Source organism: Sarcophilus harrisii, chromosome 4 (assembly GCF_902635505.1).
Source record: "Sarcophilus harrisii chromosome 4, mSarHar1.11, whole genome shotgun sequence".
NCBI lineage: Eukaryota > Metazoa > Chordata > Mammalia > Dasyuromorphia > Dasyuridae > Sarcophilus > Sarcophilus harrisii.
This window is the reverse complement of record NC_045429.1, coordinates 354151940-354171484: the sequence shown is the minus strand read 5'-3', so window position 1 is coordinate 354171484 and position 19545 is coordinate 354151940. Positions and strand designations below refer to the sequence as shown.

Here is a 19545-nt window from a genome sequence, read left to right as displayed (position 1 = left end):
GATTATGAAAACATTAATTGAATGAGCAAGACCCTAAGAAATGGCAGAATCTCAGGTTGTGGAAAAAGCAGGAAGATAATGGTCTTAGAATACAAAGCTCTTTTCCAATCAGACTTCTGACCAATATCTACAAGGAGAACCTAAACTTGAGTGTTTGTTAATATAAATGTAGTCAGAATTCAACACACACACACCCTGCAACACACACAGCATCAATCTACTTCCTCAAATCCTAAAGCTTCTCTACTAAGTAAAGAATAAAATGTTCCCAACTTCAAAGCTCAGAAAGTCCTGTCTTCAAGTGCTTTATGAAGAAAAAATGCTCATGTGCAAATCCATTTCACATATGCATGTGTGCAACTATACACACACATATACAAACAAAGGTACAAACAAAGCAATACTGTCTCTTTAAAAAGAAATTCATCCTATATAAATTATAGCCATAAACTTTTCCTGCAGTGCAGCCTAATTAATTCTTGTTCTATACACAAAGGGAAATGCTGGGTGACAAATGGGTGTGAAGCCAGAAAGCTGCCAGGTCTGCAAAACATTTTCTACTTCAATTTATAAGCAATTTTGCAGTAAATCATCAACCAGAACCTGGAATCTCAGGAATCTCTGAGTGTCCAAACCACATTATATCACTTATCAAAAAGAGAGGGAAAAGGAGTTTAAAGACATCTCATTTTTCAGTACTAACCCACATCAAAATCCGGAAGCTGTGTGTAATCTATTATTCTCTTCTGGGGAAGGTTTTAGAACTAAAGAGATATTTTTTTGAGCAAAAATGCCACTGTGGGTTAAGATAGCCCATTCCTCTATTCCTAGACATACTGTATCATTTGTCCGTTACTGCAAGAGAGAGATCTTCAAGAGTTATCCAGGAATTTACCCTCCCTAAAATGTTTCTGTTAAAGAAAAGGGTATAGAAGTGAGAGAAACATTATGGGAAAACTAGTGGGGGAGTACACTAAGGAAATAAAGTAAATTAAGAAGGAAATGGAAATGGGACTTGGTACAAAATGGGAAGAAGAAAAGTCTGCTAGAGGAATTTCAGATCCATAAAGTATTAATTCATTCCCTCGTTAAAGCATGAGCTCTTTACGAAAAGGGATTGTTTCATTCATTATATTTGTGTCCCTGGGATCTAGCACAGTGCCTGGCACATAGTAAGCACTTAATAAATACTTGTAGATTGATTCCAACAAGAGGCCTCAAAAATAAAAAGAAACTAATCACCATACCAAGGAAAGAAACTAAGTTTATCGAATCTATAGAGAGAAACACTATTCTAGCCAACAAGTATAGTACTGAATACCACAAGGATGGCCTTTTCCATATAGCTAAAGCTTTCCAACAGTTAACAAAGAGCTAATTCACTAGGAAGCATGTGACAAATAGCAATCCCCTCCTCCCCCACTATAAAAGTAAGTATGAGGAAGCAGCTAGGGAATACCATGGAGCCAAATTCAAATCTAACCCCAAACACTGGTATCACCCTGGGTAAGTCACTTCACCACTCTCTGAGTTTCTTCAGGATATATGATAGCACCTACACTTCCAGAATGGTTATGAGGATCATCAAATGAGATCCTATTTGCAAAGCACTTTATAAAATTTAAGATTACACAGCCATTAATGACTATTAGCTACCTACCAGAGTTTAGCTAACTTCTTAGAGAATTGATATCAGGCTATATGACAATTGCGTTAGATCAGGAGTTGGTTTGTCTTTTGGCTTCCTTTGATATTCACCTTTTTAAAATGCCTTTATAAATATGATTCTGAGAAGGGTTGCAAAAGCTTCACCAAATGGGGCAAAAGAGGTTCAAAACACACAAAGATTCAGAATATCTGATGGTAAGTAACATGGTTTTAGATAGTAACAGGCTTTCTTTTCATTGGACTTGGGAGTTCATCAACAGAGCCAAGCTTCCTGGACGAAGGTCAGTGTCCTGCAGTTTGTCATTCAGTCATATCCCAGTGGACCAACTTCCCATGCAGTTTTTTCTTGGCAAAGATACCAGAGTAGTTTGCCACTTCCTTTTCTAGTTTTAATGCAAGCAGGGTTCAATGACTTCCCCAGGGTAATGTGGCTAGCAAAGGTCATATCTGAACTCTGGTCTTACATCAGATCCAGTGCTCTATCCACTGAACCACCCAGCCATAATTATATGATGGCAGATACCTGTGGTATACCTTCACCGTCCACAGCCTGGACCTTGACAGTGTTATTAAGGAAAAGAAATGAACACCACTGTTAAGCTGCTAAGTTCTCTCTTAGGGCTCTCTTTCTGGAAGATGAACTTAAATAGTACCTCTAAATCACATCTAAGAAATTAAAGTCATTCTTTCCAATACATAGCCCACCATCCATTCTTTAGGGTTAGGAACTGGGGGAAGAAAAGACATATACTTTCCCAAAATAGGGCCCAGGTGAATGAAAACTAGGTGCTAAGAAAAGATTAAAGGAATAAAAGTTGTTTTTTTCAGACTGGCAAGTTGACACAATATTGGCATGAATGGACTGGAAGATGGGATACCTTTCCTTGAATGAAATGACTGAATAAGGAAAGAAGAGTACATAAAAAAAAATTGTTATTAAAGTGAAATTTATTTTCAAATTCTTTTGTTAACTAAAAAAATTCCACTTCTCCTATATTTATGTTACATTATACACTGTGTTCTTGGATATATTTTGCTTATGGGAAATATCAAAATGTCAACCATTGTTTCTATTAAAGGTCTTTAATGATATTGCATTTTAGACCTGTAATGAAACATGGTGCTCACTGCAGTTTGTAATGCATATCATTAAATACGTTAATAACATGCATTTCACTAAAAGGTCATCTTATTATGGCTAGAGTTTGACTTTTTTTAATCACTTCGTTTAAAGCTGTAGAGCTAATTTTGAAAAAAGACAAGAGAGATGTACCTGTTACAGAAATGTCATCTCTCTCTTCCAAGTCTCCTATCCCTTTAGGTCACATATGCTAGGACTTTCTCCAGTAACTTTTCTTCTTTTCCCCAAAGAAAATAATCCATTCATTTGTCACTCTGTACTATCCATAAATAAATATGAAATTCTTTCATCAATGCCGAACTAGATTTGTGATAGACTTGTACATCTATGTACATAAAGGATGTTATATATAGAGAGAAAATAAAGACAGGACTCTTTCCCAAATTAAAATTTATTCATTATTTCTCTATCAATCTAGTTACTAAACCAAGGATTATCAACAGTAACCTCCAAATTGTTTTAGAAGGGTTTGGCCCATGACTGTGACTTCAAAATCATTGCCTAAACTGTAGAAAGCAGCTTCAGGTTGAGACAGAGATAACTAGCCATTCTCTCACTTAGTATCTCAGAGACCTGCCTACAACACAGAAAGACTAAGTGACATCTAAGGTTAACCCAGTAATAGATATCAGAGAGAAAACTTGAATCTGCGTCACCCCAATTCTCTCCATTTGTTATGCAAAGTTGTGTTTCTTAGTAATTATAATGACCAATAAATATTTCTTTTTACTAGCTTTCTGGATATATAAAAGAGCAAACATACCAAGAATATTAAGAAAAGAATAAACTGAAAAGAGCACAGTGACAGAGTGGAAGGATACAAGTTCTTCTTCTAACAAGATGTTAGGCAAGCCATTTAACTTCTCTGGGCCTCAATTTCCTCACTTATAAAATAATAATGTTATACTAGATGATCTTGAAAAAAAATCTACTTAAATATTTGTGGCTACATCTATTCCCAATCTGGTGCAATCCATGGTAATATCTACTTAAACAAGGAGGGCTACTCCTAAACTAAATAACGTGCCCTTGGCACACAATGGACACTCAATAAATGCTTGCTAAATCAAACTGGTCCAATAAAATTCATTCTAATATTGAATCCAATCTTAATGCTAAAATGAAGATACATTTAATGAGTACATAAAAGTAATTCATCAAAAAAGGTAAAGCCATCAAAACATTCTACCTGCAAACAAAACTACTAAATTATGAAATTTCATAGCATCAAATTTAAAACAATTTAAAATGAAATAACAGCTTCACAGAGTGTTATACATGCAACAAAACTGAGGTTCATAGAGGTTTCATTATTAGCCTAAGATTGCAGCTAGAAAATGGTAAAACTTAAATGTGAATCCAGGTCTCCACATTCCAAATCCAGTGACTCAAACTTCATGCTTGTTTATTCAGCCAGTCAACAAACATGTAAAATAGAATTTACAAAGCATTTTTAGATTTGCCAAGTGCTTTAAAAATATGGTATCACTGTGCATAATCTTTAACTCACCAGTGTTTCTATTGGACCTATATGCCAAAGAGATCTTAAAGGAAGGAAAGGGACCCACATGTGCAAAAAATGTTTGTGGCAGCCCTCTTTGTAGTGGCAAGAAACTGGAAACTGAGTTGATGTCCATCAGTTGGAGAATGGCTGAATAAACTATAGTACATGAATGTTACAGAATATTATTGTTCTGCAAGAAATGATCAGCAGGATGATTTTAGAAAGATCTGGAGAGACTTACACCAGAGAGAAGACGGTAGGAACTGAATGTGAATCACAAAATAACGTTCTCACTCTTTTTGTTGTTCATTTGCATTTTGTTTTCTTACTCATTTACTTTCTTTTTTTGTGCAGCAAGAGAATTGTATAAACATGTTTATACATATTGGATTTAACTATATTTTAACATGCTTAACATATACTGGATTGCGTGACATCTAAGGGAAGGAGTGGGGGGAATGAGGGGAAAATCTGAAACACAAGGCTAAGTGCCAAACTAAATTATCCATGCATACATTTTGAAAATAAAAAGCTTTACTTAAAAAAATATACATGGTATCACTCTTCACAATAACCTTATACTGTGAAAGTTAAAAAAAAAAAAAAAAAGCTTAAAAACAGATTGGATATGTAAAGATGAATTTCAGGGAGAAGCTGAGGATGACTTCATTTATGAGATTGAGTGAGGAGAATGGTGGTGTCCTCAAAAGCATCAGAAAAGTTGGGAAGAATGAAAAGTATAAGATGAAAAAAAATTCATGAGCTCTATTTTGGACATGTTGAATCTGAGACATTGATGTTGATAACATAAGCAATTGGTGATATGGGACTAGAGTTTATTACTCAAAAATGGTAGGAAAAATGCCATGGAGGAAAAGGTCAATTTTCTTTGCCGAACATCTGATTGTCTAAGTTACATCTCACAAAATCTGTTGAACAGATATACTAATTAATTGATGCTGCAAATTTTTACATGCTTGGTATACCAGAGAGAAAATGATGCATGTTAGTTTGCATTGACCATTTTCCCTAGAGGATAAAAACATGATTAATATTTTTAAAATGCTCCACCTCTATAAAGTTTGAAGACCCACTGAGGGTAAGTTTTTTCCCATAAAAACCAACATATTTTAACTACATAAACTAATGAAAAATATGAATAATTTAAAAATGAGAGAGTCTCTGAAAGCATAAAAAGTGGCACACATTCCCAAACCAGTATCTTTATATTTGATTCCATAACCATAAATGACATCCAATAGAGAAAAGGAAAATTCAGGAAAAGTGAACTGTAGTAAAACTTTAATTATCTAGTATCAAGAAGTCTAGAAAGATGATAAACCCAGGAAAAATGTTGATTACACAGCACCACTAAGAAAACCAAGCATAAAATAATATGCACCTGTAGTTACAAAGCACAATTTCACTTTAATGGTCAAGCAGAAATATTTTAAAGTTTACAAGATGATGTACCCCAATGAAGGGGCACAATAAATAAAATGTCACACTCCAGTTGTGTCACACTCATGACACAAAACTAATGCAAAAGGAAGAAATAATTAAATGAAGCCAACATGGAAGTCTGAATATTACTAAAAGGTCCAAATTCTGATAATGAGAGTTAAGATAATGATTTTAAACAGGATAAAAAAGCAACCTAGAAGTAAGTAATTTCTGCCTTTGAGTCAATAATTTTTCAGAAAGGGTATCCCAGTAGTCAGTCCAATGGCTACACACTTCATACTTACTCTTTTAAGATGTTTAAGTTGATATAAGGGACTTTTCCAAGAAAATAAGGTTCAAGGTTTGTATTAGGGTCAGAACAAATTGAGCCCAGTGTATTTCTTATTATTATACATATATAATGACTAATTTTGGACATGCAGAAGAGGACTAAATTATGTTCAGTAGAAAGTAACTTTCCCTGAGAGCAAGACTTTTCATTTTTGCCTAATCCAGCAGCTAGCACATTGTATATATTGTTTGTTGAACTGAATCTATACATTTCCTAAGGCAGCAAAGTGTGTAATAAATACAATCGAAAAAATATCAGCATTATAAGGGTAGAAATACTTGTTAAATATATAAAGATTAATCCTTAACTATCCAGAAAATCCAGCTCTCTGGAACTTTTCACCCTCTTCCACTAACAGATAAGTAAAATGCTGTTTTTCCAAGACCTATGATGAAGTATCATTATAACAAAAATGATCTAAAGGCTCTTCCATTAGATTATAGAATTATAGGATCACGGTAGGAAAAGATATTAGAAGCAATCTAGTCCAATTGGAGACTGCAATAGAAAAGAGCAAAGAAACACAAGTAAAATGAGTTAACAGCATTCTAAAATAGTCAAGATGAAATATAATTCACCCACACTATAAGACACTGGTCAGGTCATTATCCAAATACTCATTTTAAAACAGCTATGAAAAAATTGAAATGCAAACAGGGAAAACAAAAATGAACCAAAAAACCCAAAAAATTGGACACATCATGAAATATTAAAGTTATTTAATCTAAAATGCCCCATTGTTACCCGGGTCAAGGCATCTTTAGCATTTTTGTGTGTGAAAATTTCATTAAATATTCCAACTGTATATTCTTTCAGGCTCTTTTCCAAAAACATACCAAAAATCAAGGTACAAGGCAGAATGAAAAATTCCAGAAAGGCTCCCAATCTTCAAAACATTTGAAAACCACTAGTAAAATGATTAGCAGAAAGAGTGAGGGTAAAGTAATAACTACCTTCTTGCTATCTGAGGAGCTACTGGAAGGATGACACTAACCCACTGTTTTCTATTTTCACACAGGAAATAGATTTCAATTACAGTAACAGATACAGCATACAGATTAGTCTCTAGTAAATAATTCCTGATTAAACTAAGTATTTTCCAAAAAAGTTAACAGAATCTCTTTCCTTCAAAATCTTTAGAAATGATGTTGTAAAAGCTTTTGATTCAATGCCTTAAATTATTAACTTGTGTTAGTCAATTGCTGGCTCAAGAATATGAAAGGAGAACAAAAGCATGCTCTACAAATAAGGCCCTTTGCAAGCTTTCCTGAGATCAAGATGATTCCATATATACCTAAGCCTTAAACTTAGATGGTTCACTGTCTTGCCTTAAGAGAGGAGGAAAAGAAGCAGTTTGCTTGAAAAGTGAGACAAAAATAATATAATTCTTTATAAAGTTGGAAAGCCTAGTGATTGGGGCTGTCTCCCTCTAACTACTAGTCTGTACAGAAGGATAAACATTTCTTTGGAGAGCCGTAACCCCTAACTAAGACAGCTAAGTAATAAAATTATGCTTACTGAGAAAAATCACATCTCTGAATCTGATAGCTTGGAAATCTGAGAATAACAAATAGACATTTGCCTTTAGTGAGTCAAATGTAATTCTGCCTTAAGGTAGGTAATCAACTGGGTTACATGACCTCCTGAGGTCCTTTTTTCAAGTGTAAGACTCCAGAATTCTACCAAAATTTCCCTCCCTTTCAAGTAACTGTAGAGTTACAGTATGGCTATACTGTATATACATATACATGACACTTTAAGTGCTTCCCAACTGGCTTTCCCCCAGGCTTTGAATGTTCTTCCTCCCTTCTAATCCCCAATTCTCAGAATTTCTGACTCTAAGACTCAGCTTGACCCAACACCTTCTATGGGGAGCCTAGTCCGGTACCCCCAGCTTACCATCCCTAACTAGGTTACTTTTTAAACCTACTCTGTATGTAACAAGCATAGTGTGGGGCTAGAGAAAGAGCAGAAATCTCAGGGTCACAGGACCTGAGTGTGAATCCTCCTAGCACTACTGCTGCCTCCCTGTGTCTTAAGCACAATTTCCTCTCGTCTTGGACTAGGTAACTTCTGAGGAGACTTGACTTGTTATTGCCACCAGTAAATCACGAGCTCCTCAAGGGTAGGGACAAATTCATTTTTGTCTTTGTATCCCAACCAATAAGTACAGTGCATAAACATGTAGCAAGTGCTTTTAACAACGTTTGTCACTGACCAAAATAAACAGGCACCATGTTCACCAGAGGATTTGGTACTCCCAAGCAATATTTGCAATTCACCTACTACTCCCTACCTTAAGTCCTCTGTACTAGAATACTACCATGTACTGGAAATACGCATAGTACAACTCTAGCTCAGCCAGTCTTCCAGGACTGGAAATCTTCTATGCGCTTTTATACCTTCCCTAAAAACTACATACCTAGAAGAGAAAAGAACAATTTGAGAAATGTCATCTTATGATGTGCTTTGATCTTTAAACCGAGGTAAGCTCTCTTACTAAACAAGGTAAGCAAGCCACCTAGTAAGTTAACCCTTTTCTTTTAAACTTATAGTATAGAACTCTTGTTACTCTTCTCCTTTTTCTGGGTGCAAAAGATATGCTCATTCCATAAGTATTTCAGTACATAAGAGTCCTTACTGTTTTTCAGGGCACTGGCAAACTCTGACCCGCCCTTGTCCTTGAAAATAGGAAAAACATCAGGTTGGGGAAGCTGGTTGGTTGTCAGCAGAGCTTTCTGCAGCTTGATTCTTCCTTCCAAGAGCTGGTCCCACAGTGCTGAGAATCAGGAAAACAGAAAGCCATCATTTACTTATGATACCTTTTCCTAAGAGTAATAATTCCAGGCCCCTTAGCTGCATAATCCCATTATAGTAATTTGCCAAGTTAGTGTTTTCCCAAATTAGGAGGCAAATAGCATTCTGGAAACAAATGTTCATTACATAGGAGTGACAACTCATTCATCTGTGATTTTAAAACCCGAGAGGAAAAGAAAAAGATTTCCTTCAAGTCTGAAGCTGAAATCTAGTTGCCTCAGGTATTAGGGCATAGCCAACTGTGCTACTCAATGTGGAGATGACTGACTTAACATAAAGGAAGGGGCCCTAGGCCTCCAGATAAGTGAGGCATGTCACAGAGTAATTGGAAGGGCACAGGAGGGAGAAAGCAAACAAAAGAAAGTAGATCAAATGTGGAGATTTAGAGAAATTGGCAATCAGCAAAACCTAGGCACCAACCTATTTGGTTCTTCACAGCTCTGCCTTTCTCCACTTCCTCTGACACTTTGCCTCCTGAGAAGGTCTTTACTGCCTCATCATTATCTTTGTCTTCGGGCACAGCCTCCTGGATTTCCTCTCCATCTTCTTCCTCATCAGTTTCCTCTTCTATGCCGTTTTCTTCTTCTTCCTCCTCCTCCTCCTCCTCTTCATCACTCACCACATCATCCATTCCCTCTGAGAATTTTTCAAAGTCACTAATGCTCTGGAAACTAAAGCCTGATGAATGAGCATTCCTCTTCTCTCTCCGGCCTTGGTCTTCCAAACTGCTCCCCCCATCATCGCTGGATTCCTGCTCCTCATCAGACTCCACTAGCCCTGTGCTCCCTGACTCTTCATCAGATGCTTCTCTGTCTAGTAAGGAGGAAGGAAAAAAGGAAGACAAAGTGAATATTACATGAAGAAATGTATCAACTCCCACCTCACAAACTTACTCAAAGTTATGGCTTAAAGCTAATATTTTCCTTCATTCACCTTCAAAGGAACAGGTGGGTAGAGATGGAACACTTAAATACAAGGTGCAAATTGCCATTAAAGCTTAGACACCAATCTGGATTTGAATTTCAGGAATGGCTTTTCTCCCTCCCTCTATCAGAACAAGGGTAGGTAATTATTATATGTGACTTATAGTCAGGATATAAATATAACTCCTCTTTATTAGGAACTTGGGGCATAACTAGATATTCTTTGAGTATTTATTGTGTATCCACTAAGTAAAAAATACCACAGGAGAAACAAAGATGAATAAAACAGAGTCCCTGTCCTTGAGGAACCTACACCAATCTAATTAAAGGGAAAAGGGAAAGTACACAAAAGACAAAAAGCAAAGCGCCAGGCTACCTGTTAAGAGATACAAGAAACTAAATATGCCAACCAAGTCAAATGACTCTGAACCCAAGAGTCCTGGGGATAGCAGTGTCCTCTAAATCACCAGACCTGACTCTAGCCCAATTACACCTATAATTAAGGAGGGGGAATCCCCTTAGGAGGAAGGGCTCACCTTCTTCATCACCTCCCCCTCTGACAGTCACACAGGGGAACAGCAGCACCTTCAGACCATGGCTCCTGCTGCCAGTCTACCCCTCACACAGCCATCCCATGGGAGGGTGACTCCTATGGAAAAGGAGTCAGCTATCACCACCAGTTGCTATCCACAGAGCAGGCAAACCTGCATCCTGAGGGAAACAGAAGAGGCAGCATGGGCCAGGCAAGACAAGCCATCACCAACACCGCTCCTGGATGACCATTTCTCCTCAGACAAATGGAGAAAGCCCAGGGCCTAGGCCCAAGAGGCTTGGGAATCATAATGCTTCCAGTCTAATGCCCTTAACCATCATCCTGATGGTTGGTGGAGAGCAGTCTGGCAACTGCAGGTATTACAGCCACAGCTACTAAAGATTCAGGAAGTTCTTGCCACCAAAGCCACTAGCTATGAATGATTCAACATCAGAAAGAAACAAAATTTTAGCACTGGAAACAATATAAAAGAAGAACAAGGAAATGACATAAAACAGCAGCATGAAATCATTTCTCTCCGACTCAAAAATGAAACCTTCCTTTTGTGTCATCTTCCCCATCTGAAGGGGAGCCCCTCAAGAACAAGGTCTGTATGGCTTTTCTATCTACATCCTCAATACTTAGCACAGTACTCTGAATATAGTAAGCTTAATCTACTTTTTAATCATTCATTCATGAAAGAAATACAATGTACTAGATGCACTCAGTGAAAAAAAAGTCAACATTAAGTTAAAAGACCAGGAGATCATTATATAGGGCAACAAGACTATACAATCAATTCTGATGGACATGGCTGTCTTCAACAATGAGTTGATTCAAACCAGTTCCAGTTGTTCAGTGATGAAGAGAGCCATCTACATCCAGAGAGAGGACTATGGGAAATGAGCGTGGACCACAACATAGCATTTTCACTCTTTCTGTTATTGTTTGCTTGCATTTTGTTTACCTTCTCAGGTTTTTTTTTTCTTCTTTCTAGATTCTATTTTTCTTGTGCAGCAAGATAACTGTATAAATATGCATACATATATTGGATTTAACATATATTTTAACATATTTAACATGTATTGGACTACCTGCCATCTAGGGGAGGGGGTGGAGGGGGTGTTGGAACAGAAGGTTTTGCAAGGGTCAATGTTGAAAAATTACCCATGCATATGTTTTGTAACTATAAAGCTATAATAAAATAAATAAATTAATTTAGAAAAAACAACAATAGCATTAAGTTAGGGGAATAGCTAGGAAGACTTCCTAGAACACAAAGCGTATCTGCTAAGCCTTCCCCTTCAGGTAAGATTACAACAGAATGCTGCTGGGGGAGCAAAGCAACTCTTCGTTTTCATTATCCCTCTCCTCTATCTACTATGGGGTTGTCCACTTAGAAGAGGAAAAGTATGGGGAAAAAAGGAAGTAAAAAAGAGAAAGCTACTCCAGGAAAAGTCAAATGGTAGCCTTTGGGTAGAAAACAAATATGTAGAAGGGAAGGGAAAAAGAAAGATAGCCTGTATGGATGGTCAGCACTGAATGCAAATCTAGCTAAAGAAACTTGAACTTAATTAAGAATACAGTAAGAAATCATTAAGGCTCTCAACTGAGAATGACATAATCAGAGCTAGACTTTACCCACTTGGCTGACAGGATGGACTAACGGGGAGGGTGGGGGGGGGGGGTTAGGGGAAGACTAAAGACTGATATAATAGTCCTGATGAGATGAAAGCATTCATTTATTCATCCAGTCATTTAACAAATTATTTAACAATATTTATTTAACAAATACTTTAAGTGTCCACTAGTGCAAGGTACTATATCAAGGGGACAAAGAAAAATAATGGTGTCATAAGCCTCCAAAATTAAAACATAATTTATCTAAGCCTTCTTTCAGGATTCCCTTTGCAGAGGGAAACCCTGGCATTTCAAAAACCAAAGTTCAATAAAAAGCAAAGAGAAATGGATTACGGATTCAGATATCTAGCAATTGCTAAAATTTTGTATTAGGTATAAAAAAGTAAAATTTTGATGAAAGAGAAAATGAAACTCTTCTTTCTCTGAATGAAAGTGATCTTCCTTTCCCTACTCTTGAAAAAGCACTGTTTTTCTTTAAACTCCCAAATATGAAATCTCCCTGACCTGGTGTCAGTCTTCTCTTAATTCAGGGATTGGTTAGCTGATAACTTCTGTCTTTGGACTCTTTTTGTATCTCTAACAGTTAGCACAGTGCCTGGGCACAGAGTAAGTGTTTAATAAATGTTGACTGATTGATTAACTGAAGCAATCCAGTAATTAATTCCTTCCCACACCTAACTACAAAATCCTCTCAGGAGTCAGACAGTGTCACACCAAGTCTTTATTGCAAGTCTTTCTAGAACAGTATGAGTTTGAGTCTTAATGGCATAGCCTTTGAGAATCTCCACAACACAATGAGACAGCAAAGGAAAACTTTAGGGAATGAATGGTGGTGAGGGTCTCTGCATCTGGAGAAGAAATGCTTCCACTAATGAAATTTCTCTTCCAAACTTCCTGATTTCTGTTGAAGGCTATGCCACCTTCTAGGTTCCCCAATTGGAAAATTTGCATTATCCCCCACTCCTTGCTCTCCCTCACCTTATTCAATCGAGGGTCAAATTCAACATTACTGGCATCCAACCCATTCTCTCTCCTCACAAGGACCACCTTAATCCAGGTTCTTAGCTCCTAGATTATTGCAAAAGCTTCTTTCAAGTTGTTTTCCTTGCCTCAAGTCTCTCCCCCATGAGATTCATCCTTCAAACCTATGGTATCAAACTCAAAAAGCTGCACAGTGATACAGAAAACCACCCATTAACATCACCTATGTTGTAGAATTTTTATTGCTTTTATCAAACATTTCCCAATTACAATTTAATCAGGTTTCTTGGGAGCATTTGACAACTCTGCTTTCCCAGACTGCTGCCAGTGAAGTACTGCTTAGTCACTCCCCTAGAGCTCATTCAAATCCAGATAGTTTTTAAACCCCCCCATCACCTGAGTCCCAACCTATTTTTCCATATTTCTGGTGGATGACTTGATGTGATCCAGTCAAGCTGGTCTCTTTACTGTTCCTTACACAGCATATTCTCCCTTTGATGACTTTGCACAGGTGGTACCCCATGCTTAGAGCTTCTGCCTCACAGCTTCCCTCTTCCTTCAAAATGCAGCTCAGGCATCATCTTCTGCATGGTGACCTTTCCTGATCTACCTAACAGCTTGCTTGTATTTATTAGTATTTTTTCTATATATACTTATTCAATGTTTAATTACATGTGTCTTTGCTATTTTCATTAGAACAGAAGTTTTTTGAGCACAGAGAATGTTTCATTTACCAATGTGTACTACTAATGCCCAGCACAATGTCTGGCAGATAGCAGGCAATTAAAAAGTACTTGTTGATTAACTGGTAGGTCCAACAAACTGCCAGAGTCTATAGGAAATTGGATGGTTGGGTTTTACTGCTTAAAGTGAAAAATTGCACAGAAACACTTAGTGTATAGTTAGAGTCCCAACTATGTAATCAATTTACATTTGAATAAGCTCTAAGCCAGAACTACCAGACTACTTCATGTGGTCCTTAGTTCACTTTCAGTGCGCTGGGACACATTATGCAAATAAAAAACACACAGGAAATCAGTAGTTCCTTTTGAGAATGGAATAGGACATACACAGAGAGCACTCTTCTAGGAGTCAAAAAGTTGTTTTTAGTTCAGGCTCTGCCACTAACATGCTATGTGACCCAAAGTAACTGAGTGCCTCTTGACAAGCATTTTATAGAAAATGGAAAGCTTTGAACTAGATGATTGCTAAGGGCCCTTTCAGCTCTAAAATTTTGTGAGTCTGTAGCAAGGCAGATATTGTTAAAGCCCTACTAATTCTTTTGTCACACAGATCAGGAAGCCATCTTTCCCCATCTCTTTGTATGCCTTATTACTGATCCTTAGATCAATTTACAGCTGAAGAATAAGAGATAAAATAAAAGAATCCAGCTATCATAATCCCTAACCCTAACATTGTATAATTTCTTTGTCAGGAATAATGAGTCCACAATAGAACATTCCAACGTTCTGCCAATTCACAATACTTCCCTTCACATATTATGACATAACCAAACTTAATTAATATTTCCACAGCCCATACAATTATTTTCCTGCCTCTGAGCACTTATTCACTGTCCCTTCTTCCTAGGATGCCCTCCTACCATTGCTATCCAAAGAAATATTAATTATCAGTCTTGGCAAAATTCAAGTCAAGCTCAAATGTCACTGCCCTCCCCTCAGGCAAAACTGGTCTCTCCTTCCTTTGAACTCTCACAAGTTTTGTTTATAACCCTCTTAAACAATTATCACATTCTCCTGGGTATCACACTTGTTTGCCTACATATCTCAATTCCCTTGCAAGACTGCAATTTACTTGATGGCAGGGTCCATCTACCTCACGTGTATTTCTACCTTCCCTTGGTGACTTATATTGATGGTGGCCAGTATATGTCTTTTTTTTGGATTGGCAACATTCCAGGATAATCCCTGATCCCCAAAGAAACAGAAGCTAGGAGGAGAAAAAGTAAGACATACACCCATATACATGTCTATCTCACCGGACACTTCTAATTGAGGTTGCTCCCACAGATCTTCTTTCAAAGCCTTTCGAGAAGTGATTTTGCCTGAATATCGTTTGTCCGTATCTAAGAGAGAGGCAAAGGCCCTCTTCCGAATACTTCCCACACGTGGGAGGTCACTGGCTTCATCTTCACCCTCATCAAACCTGTCAATAACTCGGGCAGCTGTAGCTGAAAGGGAAAAAAAAAAAAAAAAAAAAAAAAGGGAGGGAAATCATCAAAAAGTCCATCATCAATAGGACAGTTATAAGGCTTCCACATCCGTCCTCTCACTCCCATTCCACCACCTCCAAGATGTCACTATTAATACCTGACTACTCCCAAGTGGAGCCAAATAACACATCGGATTCCAACTAAATGCACGCCCCAGTTTATTTTTTAGGGCCCACCAAATAAGCTGTAAACAGCAAAGCAAGCTCTTCACATACCCGCCACAGCAAGTTTGTAATAGCCCAAGACTTAGGAACTGAAAAGCTTCTTAAAGCTCATTTGGCCCGTCTCACTTTACACGGGAAATCGAGACGCGGAAAGCCTGGCTGCCCAGCTCTCCCAGGCAGCGAGTGGGAGGAAGGGTGCGCGCTCCCCAGCTCGTGCTCTATCTTATTTGCACGGTCTCTCCCCCGTTAGGGCCCGAGCCGAAGTTCCTGAGGGTGGCAACTATCTCTGCCTTGTGTCCTCAGCATCTAGAGCATGGCCTGGCACACAGCAGGAGCTTAATAAGTGCTTGTAGCTGCCGACTTGAGGGACTAAACTCTGGGGATAGAAATAGGGGTAAATGACAGGGCTGCTCGCCAGTACCTCGCTCTGCGCCGCGGAGCCGGGCTCCGAGCGCACTCCCCGGGACCCCACCCTCCTTAGGGGGCTGCCTCAGAACGCCCACACAGGAACTTCCCGCGCCGAGCCCGAGGCAGCGCCGCGGAGGGATAGCGCCGCTCCCGAGGTGCTCCCAGCAGCCCCCGCCCCACCCTCAGGCACGCGGCGCGGGCCCCGGAGAGGGCGCGGGCCCCGGAGAGGGCGCGGGCCCCGGAGAGGGCGCGGGCCCCGGAGAGGGCGCGGGCCCCGGAGAGGGCGCGGGCCCCGGAGAGGGCGCGGGCCCCGGAGAGGGCGCCTCTTCCGCACGTGGTCCCCGGCCTCCGCACTCACCCTCCTCGGGGTCCGCCTCCGGGTCCGCCTCTGTGGGCCGCGGGTCCAACAGCTGCTCCAGCTGCCGCGCCAGGGGCTGCGGGGCTGCCATCCCTCCAGGTCCTCCGCGTGCCGCCGCCGCCTCCCTAGCAGCAGCTCGGCTCACCGCCGCCCCAACTCACGCTCCCGGATCGCGGCCCCAAGCCCGCCGACTTCCGGGAGGCGCTCGATTTGGGGGCGGAGCGGGCGGGAAGGGGCGGGGCCATCCGTGGCAGCACGGCAGCAGGAAAGAGGGCCGGGCAGAAAAGACGGGAAGGGAACTTCAATGTGTGCGCTTGCGTGCGAGGATACGTGCGTGCGTGCGTGCGCAGGGTGGGCTAGGCGTTGGGGGCGGGGGCGCTGTGACGCGCGCGCGTACCCTCAGTACCCTGGGAAGCGCTTGCTCGGCTGTCTTTCTGTCTGTTCCCCGGATCCCGAGGAGTCCTTTCGCCGCTTGCGCGGGGTTATGGTGACCCTGAGTGATCAACAGGGGCGGGCGATCGTCAGAGAGAGCCGGGAGGGGAAGCTGGTGCTGCTGCGGCGGGGTTGCCTGGTGGAGGGCGGGAGGCTGGCCTGAGCAGGGCACGTTTTCCGGGCTCAGTGTGGGCAAAGTGCTCCTGGCGCCGTTATCAATTGCAGAATTAGTGTCAGTCCCCATGCCAACGCTCGGTGACCGCCAGGGGACCAGGCCTTTCCCTCTCTTCACTTCCCCTTAGCTTCTCAGACTTCTTTACCCATTACGCTCTGCTGTCCGCGCGCCCAAAGGAAAAACCCCATCTCCCCAGGGGCATTCTCCTGGCTCCCTTGCCACACTCATCGATGACTCCTGGCTTCCCTGCTTCCTTCAAATCCTCGCTAAAAGTTCCAAGTCTTTCCCGACTCTCCTTCAATCCTAGTGTCTTTCCCTCGTAGTTACTTCCTATTTGTCCGCTCTGTAGCTCATCTGCATGTAATTGTTTGCACGCAGTCACCTCGTTAGACTGTGAGCCACTTGGGAACGGGACTTTTTTTTTCTTTTGCCTTTCTTTGTATTCTCGGGACTTGGCAAGCTGCCTGGCACATAATTGACACTTATATGCTTATTTACTGTTAGGACACTGAGTTTATTCAGGACATAGCATCCCACATTCTTCCATCCAAGGATGAGACCTTCCAGAGACAAATGTCCACCAAGTTACTAGTGTCTGAAAATGCTGGATCTTGGGCTAAGAAGGGCGAGTCTTCCTAGACCTATCTGGAAGCTTTGAGAGGAACTAATCAATCACAGAAAAAGGCTGGAAAAAAAGGTGAACTTCCAGGGTGAAGATTTTTTTTTATAGTATATCAGAAAATTCAGAATAAGAAGTACAGACCTAGTTTCGATGACTTTGGGCCTCAGTTTCTCCCTGTGTGAAATGAGGTTAGTAGACAAGATGACTTTCAAGATCCTTTCTAGCTCTACATTACTGATCCTGTGATCAGATCCTAGACTTGAGTTTAATCTCAACTTTATTAGAAGCCTACAGAGACAGGTGTCCATCAAGTTACTACTGTTTGAAAGTGCTGTATTTTGGGTGCTAAGGAGGACTAGCCTTCCTAAAACTGACCCATTTGGAAGATTTGAGGAGTTGAGTGGAAGGTTCTGGATGCACAAAGATGAAAGGGGTCTCAATCAAACCCTGGACAATGATTCAGGAATTTAGAATCAGTTCCCCCCCATTCCTTGTAATAATTTCCTCATCTATAAAGTAGAAATAATGATATTCTCACTCACAGGGTTGTTGTATGAAATAAATGAGAAGGTCTTTAAAGTTCTCTATAAATGCCAATTATTATTACAGTAGCTGGAGGCATCAAGTCAGTGGCCTTGCTGGGGCAGGTTTGTTTGTGTGTTGGTGCAAAGTACTTTTGGCTTAAACTGCTTTTAAATGAAGAAACTTTTTATCTCACCTTTTTTTTTTTTTTTTTTAAGGATCTCTCAATTCTTTCCCTATTGCCTGCTTTCTTTTAGATATAGATTTAGAAGATGTATTAGATGTCACCAAATTTAACCCCCTCACTTTCATATGAAGAAACAGACCCAGAAAAATTTGCTCAGTCACACCACTAATAAGTAGCAGAGGCAGAATTCAGATTCATGTCTCCTGGTGCCAAATTCAGCCTTCTTTCCATGAAACCATTCTCCTTTTATTTCTCTGGGAGTTAAGAATGCTTTAAAAAATGATCATCTTGAGGAGGGAAAGAGAAAGCAATGAAATGAGGAAGAAGAATGGAGGTATAGATTACTGGCATCGTCTAAACATTGAAGTTTTGGGGGGCACCATGCTGGATCTGGGTGAATGGGAAGGAGCCTACAGAAATAATACAAAGTTTTTTAGTTTAGTTTTTGCTTTTGTTTTTTATTAGCTCTGACCTCTTGTAGTTCCTACTTCTCTTTGTCTTCCTCTAGCAAGACTAAATAACCAGCTCTTATTTCCCATAGATAACTGGGTCCTGGAGCTTGGGCCTCAAAATAAAAGAGCTTTGACTTTTCAGCTCTTTGACATCCAGAATTGAAGGTAGAGAGCCCCTCCTTCCAAGAAATGAGTGGAGGCAGAGAAGCTCAGGAAGCAATTAGGTGAACTGGAAAGATCATTGGATCGACTTGGTTCTGACTCACAGCTCTATTACCAACTACTAGTCTAACCTAGGCCTCAGTTTCCTCATTTATAAAATGAAAGAATTGTGCAAAATATCCAAGATCTTATCCAGCTCTAAGTCTCTTAGATACCACTTAGCAACCCAAAGAGGAAAAAGTAAAAGCAGACTGCTGAATCACTTGAGAGAATAGAAAGAGGAAGGTCCTAGAGAATCATACACCAGAATTAAGGAGAAACAAATATTCACTCCCCTAATCCCCAGTTCTGGATACCCCCTTACTTGTCTTCTTACCATGAATTACTGAAGTTTCTTGTGGTGGGATGTCAGGATTGGGGTAGCCCTCCATATAAAGGTTCAAGAATGCTTATAATATCCCTCAGACAGTGACTGTGAGAGTAAAGAAATGGTAGATCACTATCACTCTTTTTTCTTTCCATGAGAAGATGATAGCAGGGGACAGAGCAAGGCAAGGAGAACAGACACTGAAAGCAGGAACCACAAACATGATCTTTTCTCTTTCTATGGGCACTTGTCCTCTCTCCCCCTGCTTATGCCTTTGATTGACTCTATAGGCTGCACTCTACCATTCCTTTCCTAGTTCACTAACTTACTTAACTGTTGCCGCCCAAGTCTCTTCCATCTTTACTTCAGCCAGCACCATCATCACTCCTAAAATCATTTAGTCCTACTTAGGTCTCTATCCTCTTAAAACCTGCCCTGAATTTCTGAAAAGCAGACTTAGA

General features: G+C 40.1%; 1 protein-coding gene across 1 annotated transcript in view; it reads right to left on the bottom strand.

Moving 5' to 3' along the window:
- The window catches only part of AATF (apoptosis antagonizing transcription factor), a 95122-nt gene extending 78666 nt beyond the window's left edge, over positions 1-16456 (bottom strand). The window contains exons 1-4 of the mRNA XM_031966545.1: positions 16166-16456; positions 15002-15193; positions 9346-9738; positions 8750-8887 (exon numbers count right to left, since the gene is read on the bottom strand). Coding sequence (XP_031822405.1) covers positions 8750-8887; positions 9346-9738; positions 15002-15193; positions 16166-16256 — 814 coding nt within the window. The 5' untranslated portion in view covers positions 16257-16456. The remainder of the gene's footprint in view (positions 1-8749; positions 8888-9345; positions 9739-15001; positions 15194-16165) is intronic.
- Positions 16457-19545: the final 3089 nt, after the last annotated feature.